At 32.1% G+C, this 24,658-nt stretch overlaps 2 protein-coding genes across 2 annotated transcripts; one reads left to right on the forward strand and one right to left on the reverse strand.

The window, feature by feature from the left end:
- Positions 1-7,311: 7,311 nt before the first annotated feature.
- LOC115883327 (D-arabinitol dehydrogenase 1-like) lies at positions 7,312-17,257 on the forward strand. Its single transcript, XM_030901677.1, has 6 exons — positions 7,312-7,491; positions 11,999-12,123; positions 12,209-12,375; positions 14,520-14,717; positions 15,359-15,545; positions 17,003-17,257. Exons 1-6 carry the CDS (start codon positions 7,351-7,353, stop codon positions 17,220-17,222), a joined length of 1,038 nt encoding a protein of 345 aa, XP_030757537.1. The 5' UTR covers positions 7,312-7,350; the 3' UTR covers positions 17,223-17,257.
- Positions 17,258-21,026: 3,769 nt separating this feature from the next.
- LOC115883341 lies at positions 21,027-22,370 on the reverse strand. Its single transcript, XM_030901694.1, has one exon. The coding sequence runs from the start codon at positions 22,368-22,370 to the stop codon at positions 21,027-21,029; it is 1,344 nt and encodes a 447-aa protein (XP_030757554.1).
- Positions 22,371-24,658: the final 2,288 nt, after the last annotated feature.

The following is a 24,658-nucleotide window of genomic DNA, read 5'->3' on the forward strand; positions in this document are numbered from 1 at the left end:
TATTTTGTTGTCTTTCAGCATCTCCAGACTATACAGGGTTGTTCACCACATACGACACGGAGTATTGTAGCTAAACGATGAGATTTTTACAAATTGTAAGTTTGGGGTTCGTTGAAGGACTATTAGAGCTATAATTTAAAAATATTTTTACAAGATACAGAGTGTCCCAAATAAATAAAAAATATCAAAGTTGTATTTTTTTAAATGGAACACCCTGTATATTATTACATTTTTAGATTCTACGATTAAAATAAAGGTAAATTTGATTAAGGTTTATTATACTTAAACCTTACCGTTTTTGAAATACTTTCAATTTTGTGAAATTGCAGTAAAAATTTTAAAGCTTCATTTCTCCAAGAGTATCAATGTTTTTAATACTAAATATTTAATGAAGTTTATTTATTGATCAGTTATTGTGTTGCAATAATAAAAATAATACTACCTTATACAGAGTGTCTAAAAAATTATTTTAAATAATTATTATCGTCAAACGGCAATAACTTCTTTAATTTAAATGGAATGCCCTGTATATTTTAGGAGAATCAGATGCACAATTAAATTTCTATCCCCAAGTTTCCCCATTTTAAATTTCCTTCCCTTCAAGTTTTCGTAGAAAATGCATTTTCTTATAATTTAGACCTCATTTATCAATATATCCATGGAATATTGACATTTTAGATTGTTTTAAAGCAACAAATGTACAATGTATAGACTAGTAATATTATCGTTTTAGCAAAACGATAATATTACTAGCCCATTTGTATGCAAAAAGAAAACTATTTAAATCTTTATAAAAGAGTATACCATTAATTAAATATAACACCATTATTTCCGCCCATATACTAATTAATTACATACTTAATTGTGTTCGTTAATAAATTATTATAAATAAATGTGGATTTGAGTCAGAAATCAATATAATAATAACTTATCAAATTAAAGTCTCTGTTGTTATAAATAAGCATTTATTAAAAAATGAAATATCATTTTTAAGGTGTTACTTTTTATCACACTGTCTAATGCCCATACAAAATCCAGTTTTTTAGTATTTGGAGCAATTATTATTAATCAACGCAAACAGTCAGTTAATGTAGTTTGAATACTGGAATCACAGCTGGAATCATATTAATTGATCCTCTTTAACAAATATTTAAACAGTTTTTTTTATTTTTTAATGAAATAAACGAATTATATCGACAATATTAGTATCTGTACTCTTTAAAAATTTGGTACATCTTTAAAAATAATCTGAAATGTCAATAGTCCATGGGTATATTGATAAATAAGTTCTAAATTACAAGAAAATGCATTTTCTACGGAAACTTAAAGAGATAGGTAAAAAATGGTATAATATAATTTGATAGACAATTAAATTGTGCATCTGATTATCGTAAAATATACAGGGTGTTCCATTTAAATTAAACAAGTTATTGCCGTTTGAAGCTAATAATTATTTAAAATAAATTTTTAGACACTCTGTATAAGGTAGTAGTATTTTATTATTGCAACACAATAACTGATCAGTAAACAAACTCCAGTAAATATTTAGTATTAAAACTTTGATATCCTTGGAGAAATGAAGCCTTAAAATTTTTACTGCAATTTCACAAAATTGAAAATATTTCAAAACGGTAAGGTTTAGGTATAATAAACCGTCATGTGTCGTGTCTTGTTGTTTTTAACCAGTTTTATTGGTTTATTTAAAATGACAGATCGTATTTCAATTTTATTGGTTTGACGGGAACGATTAGCGACAAACAATGGACGCCGATGCGTATGAACTCACCTTTAGATTTTTGTCATTTTTGACGCTTGTCAAAGTCTTGCCAAATTATAGGTTATAATTTTGTGTCAACTTTGTTAAATACCCTGCGTTTTGGAAGATTTGATGCGAATTATTACGTGTGTTTTGTGTCTTTTGAAGTTAAGTGGAGGGAAAATCAGAGGAAAATTAACTGTAGACCCAGAGCACAGTTTATGGTTAATACTCGCTGCCCAGGCAGAAAGTCTTATACACCAAATGAAGTTGCCATCGATAAAGTCTGTATACCATTTCGTCGTAGATAAGTGCATCTCGTATATGGTAGAAGGATCAAACTAAATAGTAAAATATCAACATCACACGATAGGTAAATAATGGATTTTAGTTACAAGCAGAAAATAATGTCAAAAGGTACTGGTTTAAAAAAATTAAGATTAAAGTTAATTAATCAACCTTTAAGGTATAAAATTTGGTAGGAGTTATTATTAATAAAATAGTTTGTTTTATTTACCTATGTTGTTTTATTTATTCCTGTGGAATATTACAAATTTGTATTTGTACATAAGTAATATTGATAAATATAATCATAAATGCGGGTAATTTACAAAGCTTGAAAGTAAATAATAGTTCTTTTTTATATTTTTGGTATGTAGTGTCTTGTTCTTGTTTGTTTTGTATTAACACATACCGTTTTTATTAAATAAAATAACTCAAATTACATTTTTTCAGTTTTATTCACAATATTTTGAAGTAATCACTTGTCATCTTGTCAATCAAATTTTAAATATTTCCTGCTATGCGTTCCAGTTGTACCAACTTATTTCTTTATAAAATGAAATGAACTACTTTGAAATTAAAATGACAGACACATCTATCACTGTCAAGGATCTTCTCGTTGGACAGACTATAGTATTATTTTTATTATTGCAACACAATAACTGATCAGTAAATAAACTTCAGTAAATATTTAGTATTTAAAACTTTGATACCCTTGGAGAAATGAAGCCTTAAAATTTTTACTGCAATTTCACAAAATTGAAAATATTTCAAAAACGGTAAGGTTTAAGTATAATAAACCTTAATCAAATTTACCTTTATTTTAATCGTAGAAACTAAAATGTAATAATATACAGGGTGTTCCATTTAAAAAAATACAACTTTGATATTTTTTACTTATTTGGGACACTCTGTATCTTGTAAAATTATTTTTAAATTGTACCTCTAATAGTCCTTCATCGAACCCAAAACTTACAATTTGTAAAAGTCTTATCGTTTAGCTACAATACTCCGTGTCGTATGTGGTGAACAACCCTGTATATGTTAATTTTTTTATTAAATTTTGATATTAACATAAATGTCTCTGACATTAACATAAATATATCTTCTTTTTGCATTGAATTTTTTGAAACTTAGATTAGATTTCTTGAGGTGGATATCGGCCTGTTCCACTACGACCTTTTCAGATTTATTGTGGCCTTCTTCTGATCTCTAGTCCTATTCTTTTAAAAAATAAAAAAGTAAATGTTTTGATATCTGCAGAAGGTCTAACTTGTATTATAATTTATTATTCCAGTTAAAAACACTTTTTAGACGAGTTCAACTACGGTGCCGATCATAGTTTTAATCACCGGTTTTGCTAGTGGGGTATAATTGGGGCTATTTTGGTTATAACGAAATTTTTTAAAAGTACCTACATAATTATAATTTTAGAAGATGTTCATAAAATATTTAATCTAGTCGATTAAAAAAAGTATACCATATTGCAAATTATATTTTATCCTCTTATAGTATATGTCTATTTAATTTTTTGATTATGTAACGAGCACTTTGTTTACTCACTTGTTTCGTCGAACTACTTGAATCTTGAATTTATTTTTGCTGTTGATCAAATCGGTGTGAGAAACTATGAACCTATAAAATGTTGTTTCGAAAGAGTTGAATATCTGGGAGAGTTGAGTTATTGAATGTTATTGCAACCTACACCTTACAACCTAATTACGCTCTCCTTTACGCATTAGCATTTTTTCGGCAATTTTATTAACATTTGAAATTATCATAACACAACACGACGCATAGTTCAAATTCTTTTTTACTTATTTTTTACTTCCCGAAACAACGTTACATCACACAAACTTCGTACCTGACTGTTTTATAGTCTCAATAACTGCACTAGCAAAAAACTAAAATACTATGACTATGACAAAAAATATTATGACAAAACCACGATTTCATTTTAATTTTAATGCGATCAACATGACGGCGGTGCACAGTGCTTCGTCCCATGGACAAAAATCAAAAAATAAGTTAAAATTTACTAATATCTGAATATATAATTTTATACTTATAGCAATGTTCAACCATCCTGTATATTATTTTTCATAAACAGCGTTTTTGTTAGCAAATATTTTCACTAAAAATAAATTTTGCGATCATTATCTCATCAGTGAAACGAATAACATTCATATAGTAGTTCTGTATATTATGGAGTTAAACGGGTACGTACTTAATTGAAAGCCACTATGGATATTGTTAAACAAGGTATGTACTTTAAATTTATTTCTAAACAAGTTCGTGATTGTTTAGTTTTTATTTATTTTTTAAGATGATTCTTAAATGGGTATAAAAATTTGACGTTTTCAACCTTCAAAAAAGCATTTAAAAAAAACATATCAAAACATATCGTATTTATTGAATATTTTTGTTGTCATATTCATACACTTTTAATTTTTGTATAGTTCACCTGCGTCTGCTTGCGACGAACTTTATTTTATAATACTTTTCAGATGGAGTAAAATTGATAAGCAATACCGATCTGGCTAATACTTGGCTTGATCATAAGGACAAGAACTCAAAATTATTTGTATTTCACAAAATATGTGCTTATTAGATATTGATGAACCTTCTAGTCAAATGAGACACCACTTGTGCCTGAAAAAGTCCACTATGTTGGAGCGAAACGTCGCATAAAAAAAGTGTCCATCTTCAGTTTATTATAAAATCTCATACCCAAGAAAAGGAAAAAATAATATATGCATATGGTCTATTAAAGAGGTAACTATTAACATCCGAACCCCTCATACCGACAAAATGAACAGTAACAACGCGAAAAAGTAACATATTAGAAAATGATGTACAGAAATATCTTATATGTGAGGATACTTCATCTACCTGTGATTTATACTATAAATTTGAAGATTCTGCCAGCAGTGATTCTCCTGAATCAGAGTAGTTACGATCTATGCATTTTGTTGTCCTAAAGTAAATTTATAGTATCTTAAGTTTTTTTTTAATTAAATATAACATTAATGTTTCTTTTTCATTAAAGAAAAACATTTTTATCTTATATTAGGCTTGTATTGTAGGAATCATGTTCTAATGTTATTTCAATTCTTTTTTGTCACAGGAATTTATTTAATACTTACACCGTTTTCATACTATAACTTATTATTTGCTTAGATGGAACACAGCTCCAACATTATTATTATTTATAAGATTTTTTTTTCATAAACGTGGGACTAAAAACATCATCATTTAGTACAATGAGAGTACTCATCATTTGTGTCTATACATTTTAAAAATAATTTATTTAAATTATAGCTCTAGTAGTCTTTTACAGCGACCTTAAAATTTATAATTTCTAAAAAAAAATTAAAAAAAAAAAGATTTTTGCTTAGAAAACCCTAATAATAATTGTGATTCATAAATTTAAACATTTTTTTAGATTGCGAATAAAATGATAATCAATTGAATTGAATAATCCAGACAAGTAGATAATAAATACTGTATGTTATATTAAGGTAGGTTAGTACGTAGACAGATATAGATATTCAGTCCAAAAATATTATGTTTGTATATGTTTAAAAGTGTCATACAGATAACCAGATGTTTATTTTTCTTTATTTATAAAATATGAAGAAAGATGATAACGCACGATGAAATATGACTTATGAATTTTATAATTATCGTGTTTTTTTTAATAAAATTACCAAAGCTACATCCTTATTTACAAATTTAAAAACAAGCTTATAGAGTTTGTAACTTGATAAAGGATATAATAATTTATTATCGTTAGAATTATTTAGTTTTACGGTAATATGGTTTTGGAATAATTATACTAATAGAGGGTGATGTATTTTGGACTTCCATTGCGTTTTATTACTAGTTTTGACCTATGAAAAATAATAAAATTAATAGACACACCTTACTTCTACTTGACTCTGTTCCATATATATGAAAATATTTCAGTAATTTTTTGACATACTTAAGTAACATCATGTATAATTCATCCACTAATATAGAATTTTAATATAAATTCTCCTACAACAGACTAACACATAAAAGATATGTAGAGTCGCTTAGACAAAAATATACTTCCAAAATATTTGCCTAACTATTTATAGATAAAAAGAATAATTGTACATCATTTATCCATCTAATTAAACATCTACTAGAGTAATCACCTGATCCTGATATACTCAATAAATAGTATAATATTAGCTAAATAATTGTGTTTGACTAAATTTAGTTATAAACGAAATGCAGAGGCGTACAAAACAACCAAAATGTATCTTAAATTTTATCCAAAAAATACGCAGAACGTCCGACTATGTTAAAAAAATATCGGCGACAATAATAACAAAATTAACGTAACATCATACAGTATTATCTAATAAATGTATTTGCTATCAGTTGTATAATAATTATGGAAAATGCCATATTATCTGTTTTTTGAATTTATATTAATAATAAAAACATATAGGTAATTTTCGCAGTGGCTTACTAGAATTTATACATATAAAGAAAAATATATTGAAATATTTATAATATGAAATTGTATCTAGTAGATTTTTTTAATTCATAATAATCGGCTTTAAAGGAAAAATACACAAATAAGTAATTATTTGTTTGTGTCACACTACATGTTAGATTAAGAAATAAAAAAAAAATATTTTGCGGAATTTTAGATCGAAAAAAAAAAAAGAAATTTACGCAGGAATTTCAGGTCGAAATCGGGACTGTCCCGACAAAATCGGGACGGGTGGCAACCCTGGACTAGAGGGGATTCCCCCTAGCACCTGATCAGGAGCTTCCTCACCAACGACAATGTCTTGCCTTTCCTAGAGGAAATCCTGAAACGTTAGGCATTTTGTATCGGAAATCAGCATGTCCGTGACTTTTTACTAATAAAAAGCCAATGACATGCTGGTTTTCATTTGAATTCAACGCAATGTTTACATTTTTTTTTTTAATTTTTATAGACACTATTTGTTATAATCATTTATTATTTTTAACAAATAATTTTCGTATTATTGCTTTTAAATTAGTATAAAAAATTATTTAATATTTTAAATAATAATAAAAAAGATTTCCTCTACCTTTAGAATGCATATTTAATTTATTATATTTAATTGCAATTTTAATTTATCGCAATAATCAAGAAGTTTGAATTATACACATAACTTTAATCAGAAAAAAATAAGAATTTACACGACCCTGTACATAAAAACATTATTATCAACGACTGTTATGTATATAAGAAATCTGTTATGTATCAGTATTAGTTCAAAGTAATTTGTGTTGGGATAAGCATGGAGGCTCTTCAGTTCACAGGAAAGACCAAAAAGTTGCAGTACGTGCAGATACCCGTACCGAAGATCACTGAACCGAATCAAGTATTAGTAAAAGTTGCATATGCAGGGGTTTGTGGTACTGACTTGCATATAATTGGGGTAAGAGATCATATAAAATACTAGAAAAATAATAATAAATGTATATTTTTTCTCTGCCCGAGTATACAAACGTACAATTATTGCTCCAGAATTTTAGAGACAGATTTAATAAAAATACTATACGGTCGAAAAAAAAAACGCTGTCATAGACGGCTGGGGAATGACAATCGATGACAATTTTGGAGAGGTCAACCCCTAAACATAATTTACTTGGTCCGTTCTCTTCTTTATTTTTAATGTCACTTACTGCCAGCTGGCCTTAAGAAGGTTGTAATTGAATGAGTGAAATCATTTTTTAATGGTATAGTTTAAAATTCGAGAAAAAATATTTTTTTTAGGAATGCACTCACCGGCACGAAAAACGAACACACCAAAAATTTTGATTTGAGTATTTTAAAATTTAATATATTTTGTTCTAGTGGGCCAATTTTAATTATTTTTTTTACAAATTGATTGCTGAGTTTTTTTGGAAAAAACGGATTTTCTTGAAAATCAATTTAATTTTTTCCTGTCGTTAGTTTTTAGAAAATCAAAAAACTGCACAATCTCATAGCCAGTTTATTAAAGCTATCTGATAGTATTTTTAGATTTTCAAATTAGCTGATAATTTGTGAGATACAGAGGCAAACTTATTTTTTTTTAAATACGAACCCGCATTTTTTATTTCAGGTTTTGAAAGAACTCGGTCTCCTGAGTACAATGATACGCCACACTAAATATTCTTAAGTCCGGCTCTGTTTTTTTTTAAATAATTTAATCTATTTATCGTTAACAATATTGATAAGCTTTCAAACTTAACAATGACGCGGGGTAAAACATTGAATACGGAAAATCAATTGCAATAAAATAATGAAAAATAATATAAATATAATATAATATAAACATTCAAATCATTTCCCCGGAAGATGGATTGGAAATAGTAGAGCAGTATAATGGCCAGCGAGGTTCCTGGATCTGTCGCCAAGAGGAGGAGGGCATGACTTAACGTCATTTCTAAAAGTGAAATCAATACATTTCAATATTTACAATAAAGAGTACAAAATGCATTCGGAAGTATAAGAAGATATATGTTCAAAGAGCTATAAATAAGATTAAACGAAAAAAATTGTGCATTAGGGAGGGTGGTAACCCTTTCGAACATGTAGAGCATTAGAAACTAGTTTGTAGAACTTGATTTATTTATAACTACGTTTAATATTATGCATATTGTTGCGAGCCGGTGTGAACTCGACCTAACCTCGTCATATGGCCCGCCCTCGGATGACCTTAACATCGCATAGACACCGCAATGATTCATTCGTTCGAGGAGAATCGAGACCCACTAGAATGGACTAGTACATACGAGAACATTCGAAATCCTTCTCTATGCGCCTAACGATCTATGGACTATTCTAGATTTCTTTTGCTGTAGGTATAAAAGCCGGCGGCAGTGGCCTAGAGAGGGCAGTTATAAATATACCAGTGCAGTTGACGCGCTAAAATTCAAAATAAATTCTTAGTTATAAATCGTTTGTAAATAGTTCTTTAAGTTTTTTTTATCGTTATTGTTTTTGTTAATTAGTGTTAAATAAATAGTGTTTAAATAAATTGTGACTTTCTATCCACACGGAACCGACGAAAAACGTAACAATATTATTGGATCGTACACTGATATTTCAAATTTACAATAAAAAGAGTTAAAAATAATATCTTTAAATTGCTGACCTGGATATTATTTATTTGAATCTTTCATTTGGCTCGATTTTCCTTATTCAATGTTAATTAGCGCTGATCAATATTGTTGCGATGAATATAATCAAATTAAATAGTTTAAAAAACCAGAGTCGGACTTAGTCTTATAGTTTTGTTATTGTTAAGGTACCCAAAACAAAACAAAAATATCAAGTATAGCATATCATTGTACTCAGGAGATCGAGTTCTTTCAAAACTTGAAATAAAAAATGCAGGTCCATATTTTAAAAAATTAAGTTGGCCCAGTGCCTTCTATTAAAAGATCAGCCTCCGGGCGAGATTTATGACGTCACGCTAGTTAGATATAACGGATTAATAAATATGTTGTAGAATACATGGAAAACATAATTATTCCTCGGATTTTTGGTTTGTATTTTAAAAATAATATAGTTTAAATGAAATATACATAATATACAGTTAATAACTACAACATATATACCTATTTATAGTAATAAATACTTTGGCAAATAAACTATGAACCATACAAATGCAGCAAATGTTTTACAATGTACAAATAATGTATAGGTACATAAGATAATGGGTAAAATGTAAATATATTTTAAATTTTGGGGTTTGAAAATCGATCTAGTTTAACAAAAACATTTAATATCTACTAATAGTGATGTATTATTATTTGCATTCACAAAATTTATATGTATATTTTGCAAGTATCAATGTTCGAAAAATTATATTTTTACAAATAATACAATATTATCTAAAAAGGCGTCAGCGATGGCTATGAAATGAAGATCGCTGGCATTTTATATGTTAAATTATTCTAAAATTTTTGATTTTCTTGGGTTTTAGGTTCAGGGAAAAACGCTGATTAAGTTTTCATTTGGGTTTCATTATTTTTATTTAGTATATAAAAAACGTTTCACTATAACTTTAGCCTTCACAGTGTTGTGTCATATGAGGAAAAATAGTGTCGAATATAATCCAAAAATTACATATACAATATAATTCACACCTCATAATGTTTACTGCAATTAATAAACTAATATAAACTTATCAAAAGATGACCACATATTTTTTAAAATTATTATTCTTAACACTAAAATTATCTACATTGACTATGGAGTACGCAGTAAACATTATGTGCGTGGTGTGAATATTTTATATGCAATTTTTTGGATTATATTTTTTTCATATGACACAACACTGATGGAGGCTATAATGTTAGCCGAACCGTTTTTTAAACCAAATAAAAATAATGAAAAACCAAATGAAAAATCAATCAGCGTTTTTCCCGAACCTAAATTCCAAGAAAATCAAAAAATTTAGAATATTTAGAATCAAGGTTCAAGAATATCAAATTTTCCAAGATTGTAAAATTCTAGTTAATTATTTTATGTGTACAGTTATTTAGGGAATGTCATCGATGTTCATTTCCAAGCCAACTAGACGCCGATTTTTTTTCGATGATACGTATAATTCTTACGTAAAATGTAAATAACATTAGACCAATTAAAACAAAGAAATATGAATTTCTTAGTATTTTTAGTAACACCTTTATTCTTAAAACTTAATTTTGTATTATGCAAATATACCAATTTTATTGTTATTTTATTCATATTGTATTCAGCCATCACTTAAATATTTGATATTAATTTGGTATTATAAATAATCAATACTATTCATTAAAATTACTGAACAAATATATGTTATGCTTAACATACATTATATATTATCAAAACAAAACACATTCTTCTTTTAAACTGTATCAGTCTTGTCTTTACAAAAATCTTTTTTAAAATTTGAACTCAAAATAATAATCTTTTTCATGATCTTTAATACACATATTCTTTATTTTCCCTAGATCATAATACCTACTTACGTGTTTGAATCTATTGAAGCTGAACCAACAACACTTGGAGTGGAGATGCCACAATACAAATAAAATAAACATAATTGTCCAGTTTTCATTAATACCCATCATGGGAGAATATTATTTTTTAAATTTATTAAAGATATTTTCAATATAATTCTCTTGATTTATAACTCGTACCCACTTTTCTTGCTCTTCCGGACACTTTAGGCTGCCTAGTATAACTATCCTTTCCACCAGGAACACAACAAAGATGAGGCATAGCACCAAAACACACTCCACTTAAGCTTTATTGATGAATTGTTAGAGTCTTAAAAACACACACAAAAATCACGATAAGTAAAAAATGTATGGGCACTTTTAGGTTAAATCACTTACACAACGTGTAATTTTTAAAATTTCTATTTTTTATGCGAAACCGAGAGTGACCATATATCTGGTAGTAGTTTATGTCACTTCAACACCAAAATAATTAGTTTTTTGCACTACAATAATAAATAATACAAAAAATCAAAGAGTTAAAACCAAAAATCAACCGACAAAATATGAAACGGAATCTAACCCAATATCTAAGTATGTACAGCTGATGAAGTAAACAAAAGTCCGCCCGCAGGCTGATCTTTTAATAGAGGGCACTGGTTGGCCTCTGTATCTCACAAACTATCAGCTAATATAAAAATACTATCAGATAGCCCTAATAAAATGGCTATGAGAATATGCAATTAGTTTTTTGATTTTCTAAAAAGTAACAACAGGAAAAAATAAAATTGATTTTCAAAAAAGTCCGTTTTTTCCAAAAAAACTCAGCAATCCTTAAAATTTTTAAAACTTTTTCGATAGCATCTTGGTGAACATCTTCGTATCTATTACGGTTTCCGAGACACCAATGCTCGTACCTCGAATTTGTAGCACCCTATATAGTGTATATTCTATTGTATTGATCCGTAGGGAGAATTTCCATGTAGCGAAGATACTGTTACACTCGGACATGAGTTTTCTGGGACAGTTCTTGATGTTGGACCTAGTGTAAACAATGTAAAAAAAGGAGACAGAGTATCTATAGATCCAAATGAGTAAGTAGATGATCGATTTGATTTTAATAATTTTCTTTTACCTCAATTGAAAAATTATTCAAAATAATCAGAAGTATCATTTTAGAGGATGCAGATGCTGCGACTATTGTCATTCTGGCAATCCACACTATTGCAATATCGGTGGAATTAACAGCACCATAGGAATTCATAGGCATGGTGGTTGGGGTACCTACGCTTTGGTACCTAATCATTCGCTTCAAAAATTACCCGATGGTGTATCACTGGAACAAGGTAGGTATAGTTCATATCAAATAAACTTTTAGTCACATGATTAAGCTTATCCGGCACAGCGTTGCCCACTTTTATATATTTTCTTTTAACCAAAATATTTTAAGAAACAAGAATAAATTAATTATAAATATGTTTATAAAAAGTTATTATTTACATCAATAAAACTCACCTTCTTAACAGCACTTAAGGGACATAAAGGATCATTACGACCGCTTTCCCGTCCAAAATATTCTAATAAAGTTGCGATGAGTTTTTTACAGCTATTAAGCTATATATCTTATACACTTTGCACTAAAAGAGGTTCTAAAAAGAACAAGGTTGGACTGCAAGATCTGCTAGTGAACATTTTTAAGCTTAAAGTAACACTGTTTATTTAAACCAACAACAACAACTTGCAACACTGTTTATTTAAACCAAAAACTCGTTTTACAAAACTAAAGAGTCAAAATGAATGACAAAGTCAGGATATTAATAAATAAATGTGGCAACTTGACATTTTTTACAGCAGAGCTACCACCTGAATCCCCAGCGCGAAATTTAAATTTTTCGATGGTTGGCAACAATGAATTTAAAAATTGCGCCTTCGATTGCGTAACTAAAAATTTAATTGGTATCAAATATATTGCAAAATCTATTATTTGAAATCATCATACTGTGTGTTTTATAATATACCTCTGTACAAGTCCTAAATACTGACTAAACACAGGATTTTTCACTCAGACATGGATGTGACATCCTGTATACTTAAAGTTCACTAGTATTCTTTGTTTAATATTTCTCCTAGTTCATATTTCATTCAAGTTTCATCGCCCTGTAGATTCATTTTTCAATATTCAACAATAACAAAAAAGATTGTCATTCGTTATTTCAAACAGCTGAACAAACAAAATAAGATTTATTTTATCTCTTAATATTAATTTATGCAACCCGCTTGAACAACACACTGTTACATAATGTACAAGACATAAATAAAAAACAATATTGATATCGATATCAGTGCTGTTGTTTGAACAGGATAGGAATATTAATGAATTCTAAAAATAAGATAAAAAGTTCAAAGTGCCATAAAACAAATTAATGAAAAAAAAACTCATAATAAGATAATATTATAATTGATTATAGTACATCTAATTAATAATTAGAGACTTGAGAGTCTCAGACTCTTCATTCAATTGTTCTTCCTTTAAGTGGTATTAGACAAAAGCAGTTCATCTGATAAATCTCTTAAGTTAGATACTTATTTAGGTATCGATATAGGTAGTAAATTTAAGAAACTTAATCATATTCAAATCTAGAATGGAATTTTACCTAAAGAAGAAAACATTCCGACCAATGTGTACAACCAGTAATATGCATGCGAAGCCTGGATACTTAAAACGGGCATTATAAACTGCAGGTCGCAAAACGCTCAATGGAAGAACTATGCTGGGAATATTCAAGAAAGACTGTTAAAAGAATAGAGTCCATATGACAAAAGACCCGGGTAATAGATGTCATCCAGAGATCAAATCCCTCAAGTGGCAATGGGCAAATTTGGCAAGAAATACGAACAACAGATGTACCTACCACAAAAATTACAGCATAGTACCCACGAGGAATTAAGAGAGCTAGGGGAAGATCAAACCTGAGATGGGACCATGATATTAGGAAATTAGCAGGGATAACTTGGTCCCGCATAGCCAACAATAGACAATAGATAGAGATTGGCCCAACTACAAAGAGATTACCTAAATATGCGAGAGAGGCTACACTGTAATTGAAAATAGTTAAATAAGCTGGAAATGCTGATGATAGTGATGACATGGTCTGCGTACCTACCTAGATATTCACTTATCTTTTGTTATTTGCAATCTAAACTGAACTTATCTAACTGCCCGCATGTGTACGAGTAAACACAAAAAAAGACAGAGATTCGACTGGTAAATGTAAAGCGAACTAAAAAAAGACACAGAGCTGTTTAAACTTTTCACCTGGTCTGGATGAACCGTCCGATTGGGGCTGATTGGGGCACGATTTTTTCATCAAAAGTTGTCGTGGGTTAAATTGTTTTATCCTTCGCCTTTAGAAATACTTTCACATTTTTTATGCAATCTACATTTATCACTTTAGAAATCACATTAATTTAGTTTTCTTGTAATTTGTAGGGGCATTGGCTGAACCAATTTCATGCTTGTCTCACGGATGGGACATGCTATCGCCTGTAACCGTAGGCTCCAGAATATTGGTCCTTGGTGCCGGTATAATAGGAAACTTATGGGTTTGCCTGTTACATCTCCAAGGTCATAGGCGAGTGACAGTATCCGAACCAAACGTTAGCAGACTCAATTACACAAAAAAACTAGGTAAATATCTAACAATGATATCAAATAAACACCAACCTACTGATATTGCTATATTTCTGCACCTACTACAACGTCATTTTCATTCTAATTCATATTACATGGTGCCATTACCTTTAGATTAGATTTCTTTTTGAGGTGACTATCAACCTGTTCTACTGCGACCTTTTCTGATCTACTGTAAGCTTCTTCTGATCTCTAAGCTACATTTTCCAGGCCTGTCCTTTTCAAAAAGTCTAGGAACTTGGAGTCTTGGAGACTGAACATTCCATATAGCTCTTTGTCAATGGTCTATCATTACCTAATACAAAGAGCGCACATTTGCCAGGCTGTCCCATTGACATAAAATGTGTTCTGTCGTTTCATTTCATTAGACTGCCAAAATCTGTCCCAACAGCTTCCACTAGAGCTTTAACAGCCTTTCTGTCTTTACTTATTAGGTACTAATATTTTTGTTAAAGATATACGTTAAAGATATACCTTGTATATAGCTGTTGTTAAATGTGTACTGACCATAAATTAACCTGTACATGACAGGTCTGGTATTGAAAATGTGTAGTGATGGTAGATTTAACATAATTTCAATCGTATTTGGGGGTAGGCGTAGACTCTCACCTTTTATATTTACTAAAATTCTACTTTAGATACTGGATATGATCTTATCACACCTGACCAACTAAGGAAAAACAAGGAAACAGTACCTGGATATGGTTTCGACGTTGTCATAGATTGCAGTGGATATTGTCCCGCAATTGAGGAGGGATTAAGCTTATTAGACAAAGGAGGCAGATTGTGTTGTTTTGGAGTTGCACCTCCTCACGGCACAATAACGTAAGTTCATATAGTGATAAGCAAATGTAAGACCAAGAGCAAAACCCTCCTTGTTCTTGCAGTCTAATAAGTAGTATTGGTCTTGCAAGGTTCAGTTTGGTCTTGGTTTTGCTTTAAAACTCTTGCAAGTCTTGCACTCTTGATAGATTTTTATTAAAGGTACTTTCTACATAGAAAATCTCTAAAAAATAGTTTTTCAAGTAATTTCATGAATATGATTCTTTCAAAAAAATAAACAATACTTCTCTGATAATAAAAATATATTTCATTAAGTACTAGTACCGAAGTCGACGAATGACATTTTACACAAAATAGTTCTTCTCCAATGAGTATCTTGTTTCTTCAAGTGGAGTTCTATATTATTAAGAAGTATATAAAAAGACTCTTTAGATATTCTAAAATACGCAATTCTTACAGCTTGGTTCAATCATTACTTAGTTTCTCAAAAAGAGTACAAAATTCTTCGTCAGTTTCTCTTTTCAACCAAGTCTTATGTATGTACGTACAGTACATCGATCCTGTCTGTAGCTACGAGACATAAATATTTTAAATATTACTTACTTAGCGCTGAAATGCACTGACGCGACGACCAGATCGCAGCGACCAGCCAACAGCTCCGACCGCTTGGTCGTGGACGTTAGTGCGCGTTGTATCACTTGATTTAATGGTATTACAAGGGTATTACCACAGGTATTACTGATGGTCTACGACCAGCCAACGGCCAGGTCGCTACGATCTGATCGTCAGTATGTTTGAGCTCTTATACAAAATTTTCAAAATAAATACCTAATCAGTATTATTTTTTTCAACGTTTTTCCTCGTAAATGAGATCTAATCTTTATAAAAATTGAAAAATTAAGAAGAAACACAATAAAAAATTTATAAAATCACGGCACTATTTTACCGATAACAACTGCTCGGTTTAATCGAACTTTCTCGTAAAAAAATAGACGATGCGTGCCGTCAATAAAAATTAGACAAATTTGCATGTAGCCAATGTAATGAGAGGGTGAAGTGTGTTTTGCGGTGACATACTCGTCAAGTCTAAATGGACTATATTGCTGTTTGTTTAAATGCGTTTTGTAGTAAATTGATCATACTTTAATATTGTGTTTGCCATTCTCGGAATTTCTTTCACAGACACAGATTCTTCCTCATCAAAAACTACATCAATCAGAGCTAATTCGTTGTATGTAAAATTACTCACGCAAATTTTGAGAGAAGCCCACTACAACTAACTGAGTCGGAGAACAACTTTTGACTGATATGTGTGAATAACCTTTAGGTATTAACTGAATTAGACTGAGACGGTACGGCTATGAGACGTGATTGGCATCTGTGTGACTAGACTTTTAATGACATAAAATTAAACTTTTGATTAAAATATTTCTTATTGGTATTACAAGAAAAAAACAACTTTGTCGCTTCACAACCAATCACTTTTATTGATATTTCAGGGTTTCTCCATATCAGCTCTATCTCAAAGAAATATCTATTTTTGCCGTAAACGTGAATCCATTCAGTTTCGTGAAATCAGTCGGCTTCATCGAGGCTCTAGGAACCAGATACTTGGACTACAGCAAACTTGGAGTGGAAGTGTTCACGTTAAAAGAGTACCAGAAAGCGATGGATTTGTTAAAAGTTGGAAAAATTGCTAAAGCCGTGTTCAAGCTGTAAAGTGATTTAAAAAATACATTACTACCTTTAAAACATACCATTTTTTATTTATACCCTGTTATACATAGTTTTAACAGTTACTATAATCAGCTGTATCACTCTATAGAACTTCAGCAAGAGATAGCTATAGTCAATCCAGAGACACAATTTATATAATATACACTACTCAACAAAGTAATTATTATTATTATTACATATTCCTAAATAATATACAATCCATTTTTTTGCTGTTCTCCTTCAAGTTTTTGTGAAGTGCTGTTTCACATGGAGCGGAGCGTCCGCGCGAACCGTCGCGTTCGCGAGTTCGAGCAAGTAGCATGAGTTTAAATGAACAATTTCACATAGGACGCGTATGCTCCGCCCGGATGATTTCGTTCGACGCCTATCCGTCCGCGCGCGTGCGGCTACGTGTTTAAATAGGCTACTTCACATACACGCGGACCATCCGTTGCGGTCGAAGTGCTGCGTTGCAATTTATTTCAATAAGCGTCTTTGCAGCTGTAAATCAATGAGTACCTTTAAAATTGAAACAGAATTATTGATAACGCTGTGGAAAATCAAAGAAGTAGGTATATAGAATATCTCCTGCGAGGAATATAAAAACCGAGATAATAAAAATAAAGCATATTATGGAGACGTTGCAGCTTCAGTTCAGTTTCAAGTTAACGTCTCCTTTTTGCTGCCATGGCTAAACTGGATGAGGCCTACTTTGTTTACGCAGAATCCGAACCGCGGTCCTCGGCCATATCATGGTCAATGGCCTACCGACTTGGCGAGTGTCTAAATCGACTCGACTCACGAGATATCCGATCTCATCCGGCCTCAAACCGGCGTGGATGAGCAGTGTGTGTCAATATAGATTTTACACTCTTGCCTTTAGACAACAGCACGATACAGAGTTTCGAACCGGTCACCCGTCCATCCACTAGTATCGCCTTACGTCGCTTAACTTCGGTGTTCTAATGGGAACCTGTGCTGCGACGTAGCTGGGCCGTTGCCCCTACTATATACAGTACCGGTACAGCTTTTCGAATCGGGAAGAATCGGGAAGAATAGTGTAAATCTGGTAAACAAAAAACATGTCCTAATATTCTTCATTGATGAGTTATTAAAATAAACTAGTAATGAACGATAATAAGCAAGAGATTCAGCTTACAGATATTTTTATTAATTGCCCTTAAAATTTAAAACAAAACAAACAGGGCCACTGAGTTCTTCGTAGAATTATAACCGCTTGCCTTTTCCGCAAATACTACATATCTACCCGCAACGGATTTAACAGCTCATGTGAAAGCAGTCCGACGGACCTTGAAAAAACATGCGGACGATCCGCTCCATGTGAAACAGCACTTATTGCTTCGAATTTCCTTTTACGGCATCCAAACTATTAAAAAACGTAATTCAGAGAATTCAAGGTGTCTTGTGGTTCAGATGAATATATTCTTTAATAATATGTGGCGATTGTTTTTTTTTTGAGAAATTAAATATAAGCTATACCGGGTGCGTCTCAAAAGTGGCTCACCCCTATAACTTTTTTATTTTTTCAGATAAAAAAAAACGAGATTTGGTATGTTAGTATATGACATAAATTAGGATTGATTTGTGTATTCAATTGTTTTCATTTTTATATATTTCTTCCTATTTCACTGGATTGTTTTCATACCATATATTTCTTCCTATTTCACTGGAAATGACTACAACTTGATTTTTAAATGGTACCCTCAGTATTTTTGTAATTTATTCGATAGAAAATGACATTCTGAATAGAATGACATATCATATGTCAACTTTTGACATTCTCGCTTAATAAAAAATTGTATTTTGAAATTCAATCTAGAGTGTCATGGCGATGTTAAAAACACGAATAAAGTAAAAAAAAATACCAGGAGTGTCATTTAAAAATCAAAAGTTGTAGATTGTAGTCATTTCCGGTGAAACCGGAAGTAACCGAAAACAATTGAATACGTCAATCAATCCTAATTTATGTCATATACTAACATACCAAATCCCCTTTTTTTAACTAAAAAAAAAAGTTATAGGGGTGAGCCACTTTTGAGTTTTGAGACTCACCCGGTATAATAAGCTGTTAGCAAGAAGGATTTTTTTCACATCCATTTTTTTGTATTAGATTAAGGTCAATTCACACGTGCCATCAAATTCGTTCCGCCAGTCTCGGTTACAATAAAAAAAACAATATACAGGGTGGCGCACCTCATTCGCCTCGGTTGATTATACGAAAACGGAAAGATGTAGAAACAAAATATTTAATGGGTATATGTGGGGAGGTAATGTGCACAATTTAAAATTATTTTTAAATGTACAGGGTGTTTCGGAACTAAAGATCCATACCAAAGTTATATTTTTTCTTATGGAACACCCGGTATTTTATTTCATTTTTGGATTCTTGGGCCCAAAAAAAGTATTTATTATAAGGGTTAAATATGTTTAAAATGTTTGGTTTTAAAGATATTTAAATTTGCATGCTACAATAGAATAGACTATTAACACCCTGTACATTACTTTTCAGAATTAATTCTTATGCTGAGTTTAAAGGTAGAGAAATAAACTTTACAGAAAATTTTATTCCTTCCTTAAATGTATACAGGGGTATCAAAAATTGCTGGTCTATTTTACATTAATTTATTTTACACAAAAACTTTGTTATTTCAAATGCAACACTATGTATTTTTTTTAAATAATTCGAAGCAGATTTAAATGTTCTTTCAAACTATGTTAGGGTTTCCTATACCTATCTGGTTCAGATTTTGAATAAAAAGCGATTTTTCAATAAAATTGTAATCAAGAGGGCTAGTGTTGTCATGGCAAGTTTCTAGTGACAGTTAGTAGCCATTTTCAAAATCGAAATTAGTTTGTGGACTTATTTAAATTTATACCAGTTTACTTTTATTTAATTTACCTACAATAGTTTAATAAATAATATTTATTAAATATGTGTTTATTATTCTATCAAGAAAATCGAAGAAGTAGTTCTTTGAATTATTTTACGATGACTTGTAGATATATAGATTTTCTATAAAAGAGCCAATTACGGCAGATATCATTTTCTTCACTTCCAACGATATGTTTTTGCCTAATAGGTTTTTTATAAACCATACTACCAGCTTTGCGAAATAGGACAAGAAGTTTTTCAAAGAAACGCTTATCAGGAAGATCCCTATTTGGATATCTTTGAGCGTAAGCCCTTGAGGCCAAGAAGCAATTTTCCTCACAAAATAATATCACTAGTAACATATCTATTCGTTCCGCTAGCAGATACTGCTTTATTTTTCTTGATGAAGTAATGAATACTTACTTATTAAACTATTGTAGGAAAATTTAAGTAAACTGTTATAAATTATAAATAATAATTTTGGTTTTTCGGGTTATTAGGCCGTCGTCGGTTAGAATTGCTTCCTAACGTTTCGCTAGCACGAGTGGCTAGCATCTTCAGAGGTGTGTTTGCTCCGATTGCTCACACTAGACTGATGCCACAAGCGTCGGCGTAGCGCGTATTTATGCGTCGGCGGAGGGGGCGTGGCTTGTTCGGGTGGTAGTTCTTCCGGAACTGGTCTACTTCTCTGTGCTGCTACTTTGGTCCTAGATATAGCTGGATGCCAAATTCTGTTAAGGTAGAACGTTTCTTCCTTCCTGTTGAAATTATTTGGATGTTTGTGAATTTCAACAGCTTCTCTGACCAGACGAGGATGATATCCAGATGTTGTGGCAATGACTTTGGGTGTCTTTGAATTGGATTTTGTGGTCACCATCTCTTAGAGCATGTTCTGCTACGGCTGACTTCTCTGTTTACCCTAATCTGCAGTTTCTCTTGTGTTCCGTAAGTCTCGTTTCTACTGAGCGTTTGGTAATTCCAATATATACGCTACCGCAGGAACAAGGTATACGGTAGATCCCTGCAGAGGATAATGGTTCTCTTTTGTCTTTTGCTGGTCTTAAGCAGTCCCTTATTTTTCGGGTAGGTTTGTATATGGTTTTGATGTTATGCTTCTTGAGAACTTTACCAATCCTATCGGTGACCTGGGAAACATATGGAAGGAAGGCCTTATTAATGATGTTTTCCTGTTCATTGGCGTCAGGTCTCCTCTGCCTAGGTGCCAGCGCCGCCTTTATTTCTCTGTCATTATAGCCATTGGCAAGAAAGGCTTTATTTAAATGACTTAGTTCCTCTTGGATGTGTTCATTAGCACAGATACGTCTTGCCCTATTTGCTAATGTTCCGATAATCCCCTGTTTTTGGCTTGGATGGTGATTTGATAGTTTGTGTAAGTACCGGTCTGTATGAGTGGGTTTTCGATACACGGTGTGATCCAAAAGGTCGCCATTTCTCTTGACAAGCACATCGAGGAAGGCCAGTTGGTTGTTTACTTCGGTTTCCATGGTAAATTTTATGCTCGGGCTCTGCGAATTAAGGTGATGAAGGAAGTCATCTAGGCTGTCACGTCCATGTTTCCAAACCACAAATGTATCGTCCACATAACGAAACCATACAGCGGGCTTCAGAACGGATGACTCTAGCGCTTTTTCTTCAAATCTCTCCATAAAGAAATTAGCAATTATTGGGCTGATTGGGCTACCCATTGCGACACCTTCTGTTTGTTCGTAGTAATTGCCGTTCCATAAGAAATAGCTACCAGTCAGACACACTCGGAAGAGCTCCGCGATGTCAGGTGGGAATGATTCCTTGATTAGATCCATTGACTCGCCTAGGGGTACTCTCGTGAATAGAGATACCACATCGAAGCTTACCATGATGTCAGATGGTTCCAGTTTTATATCTTTTAGCTTTTGGACGAAATGCGTTGAGTCCTTCACATAAGAGTTTGTGTTGCCGACTTTCGGTTGTAGGATCGTAGTCAAGTATTTAGCTAAGTTGTAAGTAGGCGATCCTGGAGCACTCACTATCGGTCTAAGTGGGACACTAGCTTTATGAATTTTTGGTAGTCCATAAAGGCGTGGTGGTTGAGCTTCCGAGTTAATTAATTTTGATTTCAGATGTTCCGGGAGTGAGGAGGCCTTGATGAGTCTGTTGGTGTTTCTGACAATTAAGGCAGTAGGATCCTTCTTCAGTAACTTATAAGTCTGGGGCTCCAGTAGATCCTCGATTTTGGACCTATAATCCTCAGACTTCATTACTACCGTAGCATTCCCCTTGTCTGCCGGTAAGACCAGAATGTCCTTGTCAGCATTCAGCGATTTTAGAGCCTGATGTTCTTTTTTGGGGGATCTACCGTATACCTTGTTCCTGCGGTAGCGTATATATTGGAACTACCAAACGCTCAGTAGGAACGAGACTTACGGAACACAAGAGAAACTGCAGATTAGGGCAAACAGAGAAGTCAGCCGTAGCAGAACATGCTCTAAGAGATGGTGACCACAAAATCCAATTCGAAGACACCCAAAGTCATTGCCACAACATCTGGATATCATCCTCGTCTGGTCAGAGAAGCTGTTGAAATTCACAAACATCCAAATAATTTCAACAGGAAGGAAGAAACGTTCTACCTTAACAGAATTTGGCATCCAGCTATATCTAGGACCAAAGTAGCAGCACAGAGAAGTAGACCAGTTCCGGAAGAACTACCACCCGAACAAGCCACGCCCCCTCCGCCGACGCATAAATACGCGCTACGCCGACGCGGAGGCATCAGTCTAGTGTGAGCAATCGGAGCAAACACACCTCTGAAGATGCTAGCCACTCGTGCTAGCGAAACGTTAGGAAGCAATTCTAACCGACGACGGCCTAATAACCCGAAAAACCAAAATTCTTCAAACGATGGCCGCGAAAGCCTAAACTACTACATTATAAATAATAATGTCCATAAACTAATGTCGACTTCGAAAATAGTTACTAACTGTCACTAGAAAATTGCCATGGCGACACCAGCCATCTTGATTGCAATTTTATTTAAAAATCGCTTTTTATTCAACATCTGAGCTAGATAGGTATAGAAAACCCTAATATAGTTAGAAAGAGCATTTGAATCTGCTTCGATTTATTTAAAAAAATACAGGGTGTTGCATTTGAAATAACAAAGTTTTATATAAAATATATCCTTAAAATAGATCAGCAAGTTTTGATAGCCCTGTATAAATTTAAGGAACCAATACCATTTTTCAGTAAAGTTTATTTCTCTACCTTTAAACTCAGCATAAGAATTAATTCTGAAAAGTAATGTATAGGGTGTTAATAGTCTATTCTATTGTAGCATGCAAATTTAAATATCTTTAAATATCTCAAAAACTAAAGATTTTAAACATATTTAACCCTTATAATAAATGCCTTTTTTGGGCACAAGAATCTAAAAATGAAATAAAATACCGGGCGTTCCATAAGAAAAAATTTAACTTTGGTATGGATCTTAGTTCTGAAACACCCTGTATATTTCAAAATAATTTTAAATTGTGCACATTGTCTCCACACATATACCCATAAAATATTTTGTTTCTACATCTTTCCGTTTTCGTATAGTCAACCGAGGCGAATGAGGTGCGTCACCCTGTATTTGTCGCCAAACTCTAAAACAATATTATTTTCTCAAATCTTTTAGTCGCGTTTCTTCATATTTTAGGGTTTCTCCATATCAGCTGTTTTTCAAAGAAATATCTATTTTTGCCGTAAACGTGAATCCGTTCAGCTTCGTGAAATCAGTCGGGTTCATCGAGGCTCTAGGAACCAGATACTTGGACTACGGCAAGCTTGGAGTGGAGGAGTTCACGCTGAAAGACTACCAGAAAGCGATGGACTTGTTGGAAAAATTGCTAAAGCCATTTTCAAACTGTAAATTGGCTTATAAAAATACATTACTACCTTTAAAACGTACCATTTTTTTATTTATACTCTGTTATAGTTTTAACATTTACCATAATCAGCTATCTCGGTTTATAGGCTTGGTGCATTTAAGAAGGTTTTTAAAATTTCGACAGCAGCGCTCGGTACGGCAGACATCAGAACTTTCCGGCTCTGTTTTTCACGTACTCTCGGTTACCGTTCATGTTAATCTAATTGCAATTATATTAAAATCATCGTGCTTTGTCTTATATTTAAGTATTTTAGTTTTTACTAGTGCATACAGTATTTGAAACTATAAAATTTCCAAGTAGGAAGTTTACGTACGCTGTGTCGGGTAATAAAAATTAAATGAAAAAGAAACCAAACTGGGCGAAGCGTTATGTTGAGACAATTTCAAATGCTAATGAAATTACCGAAAAAATGTCAGCACGAAAAGGATATCATAATCGCATTAGGTTCTTTGTCACAGATTTTGAATCTCAAGAATCGGCGGATTGGTTGATGCACTAAGCTTAAGAATTGGCAGGGACCGAGACTAGTTGCAGTGAAGGGGAGAGAAAAATCCTAAAAAGGGCGACAATCACGGTATTTCTGCCGAGAAGCACGGCGAAAGATACCAAATAATTTT

The sequence above is a fragment of the Sitophilus oryzae genome, unplaced genomic scaffold (genome assembly GCF_002938485.1).
Source record: "Sitophilus oryzae breed Bouriz unplaced genomic scaffold, Soryzae_2.0 scaffold_186_pilon_pilon, whole genome shotgun sequence".
In the NCBI taxonomy this organism is placed as follows: domain Eukaryota; kingdom Metazoa; phylum Arthropoda; class Insecta; order Coleoptera; family Curculionidae; genus Sitophilus; species Sitophilus oryzae.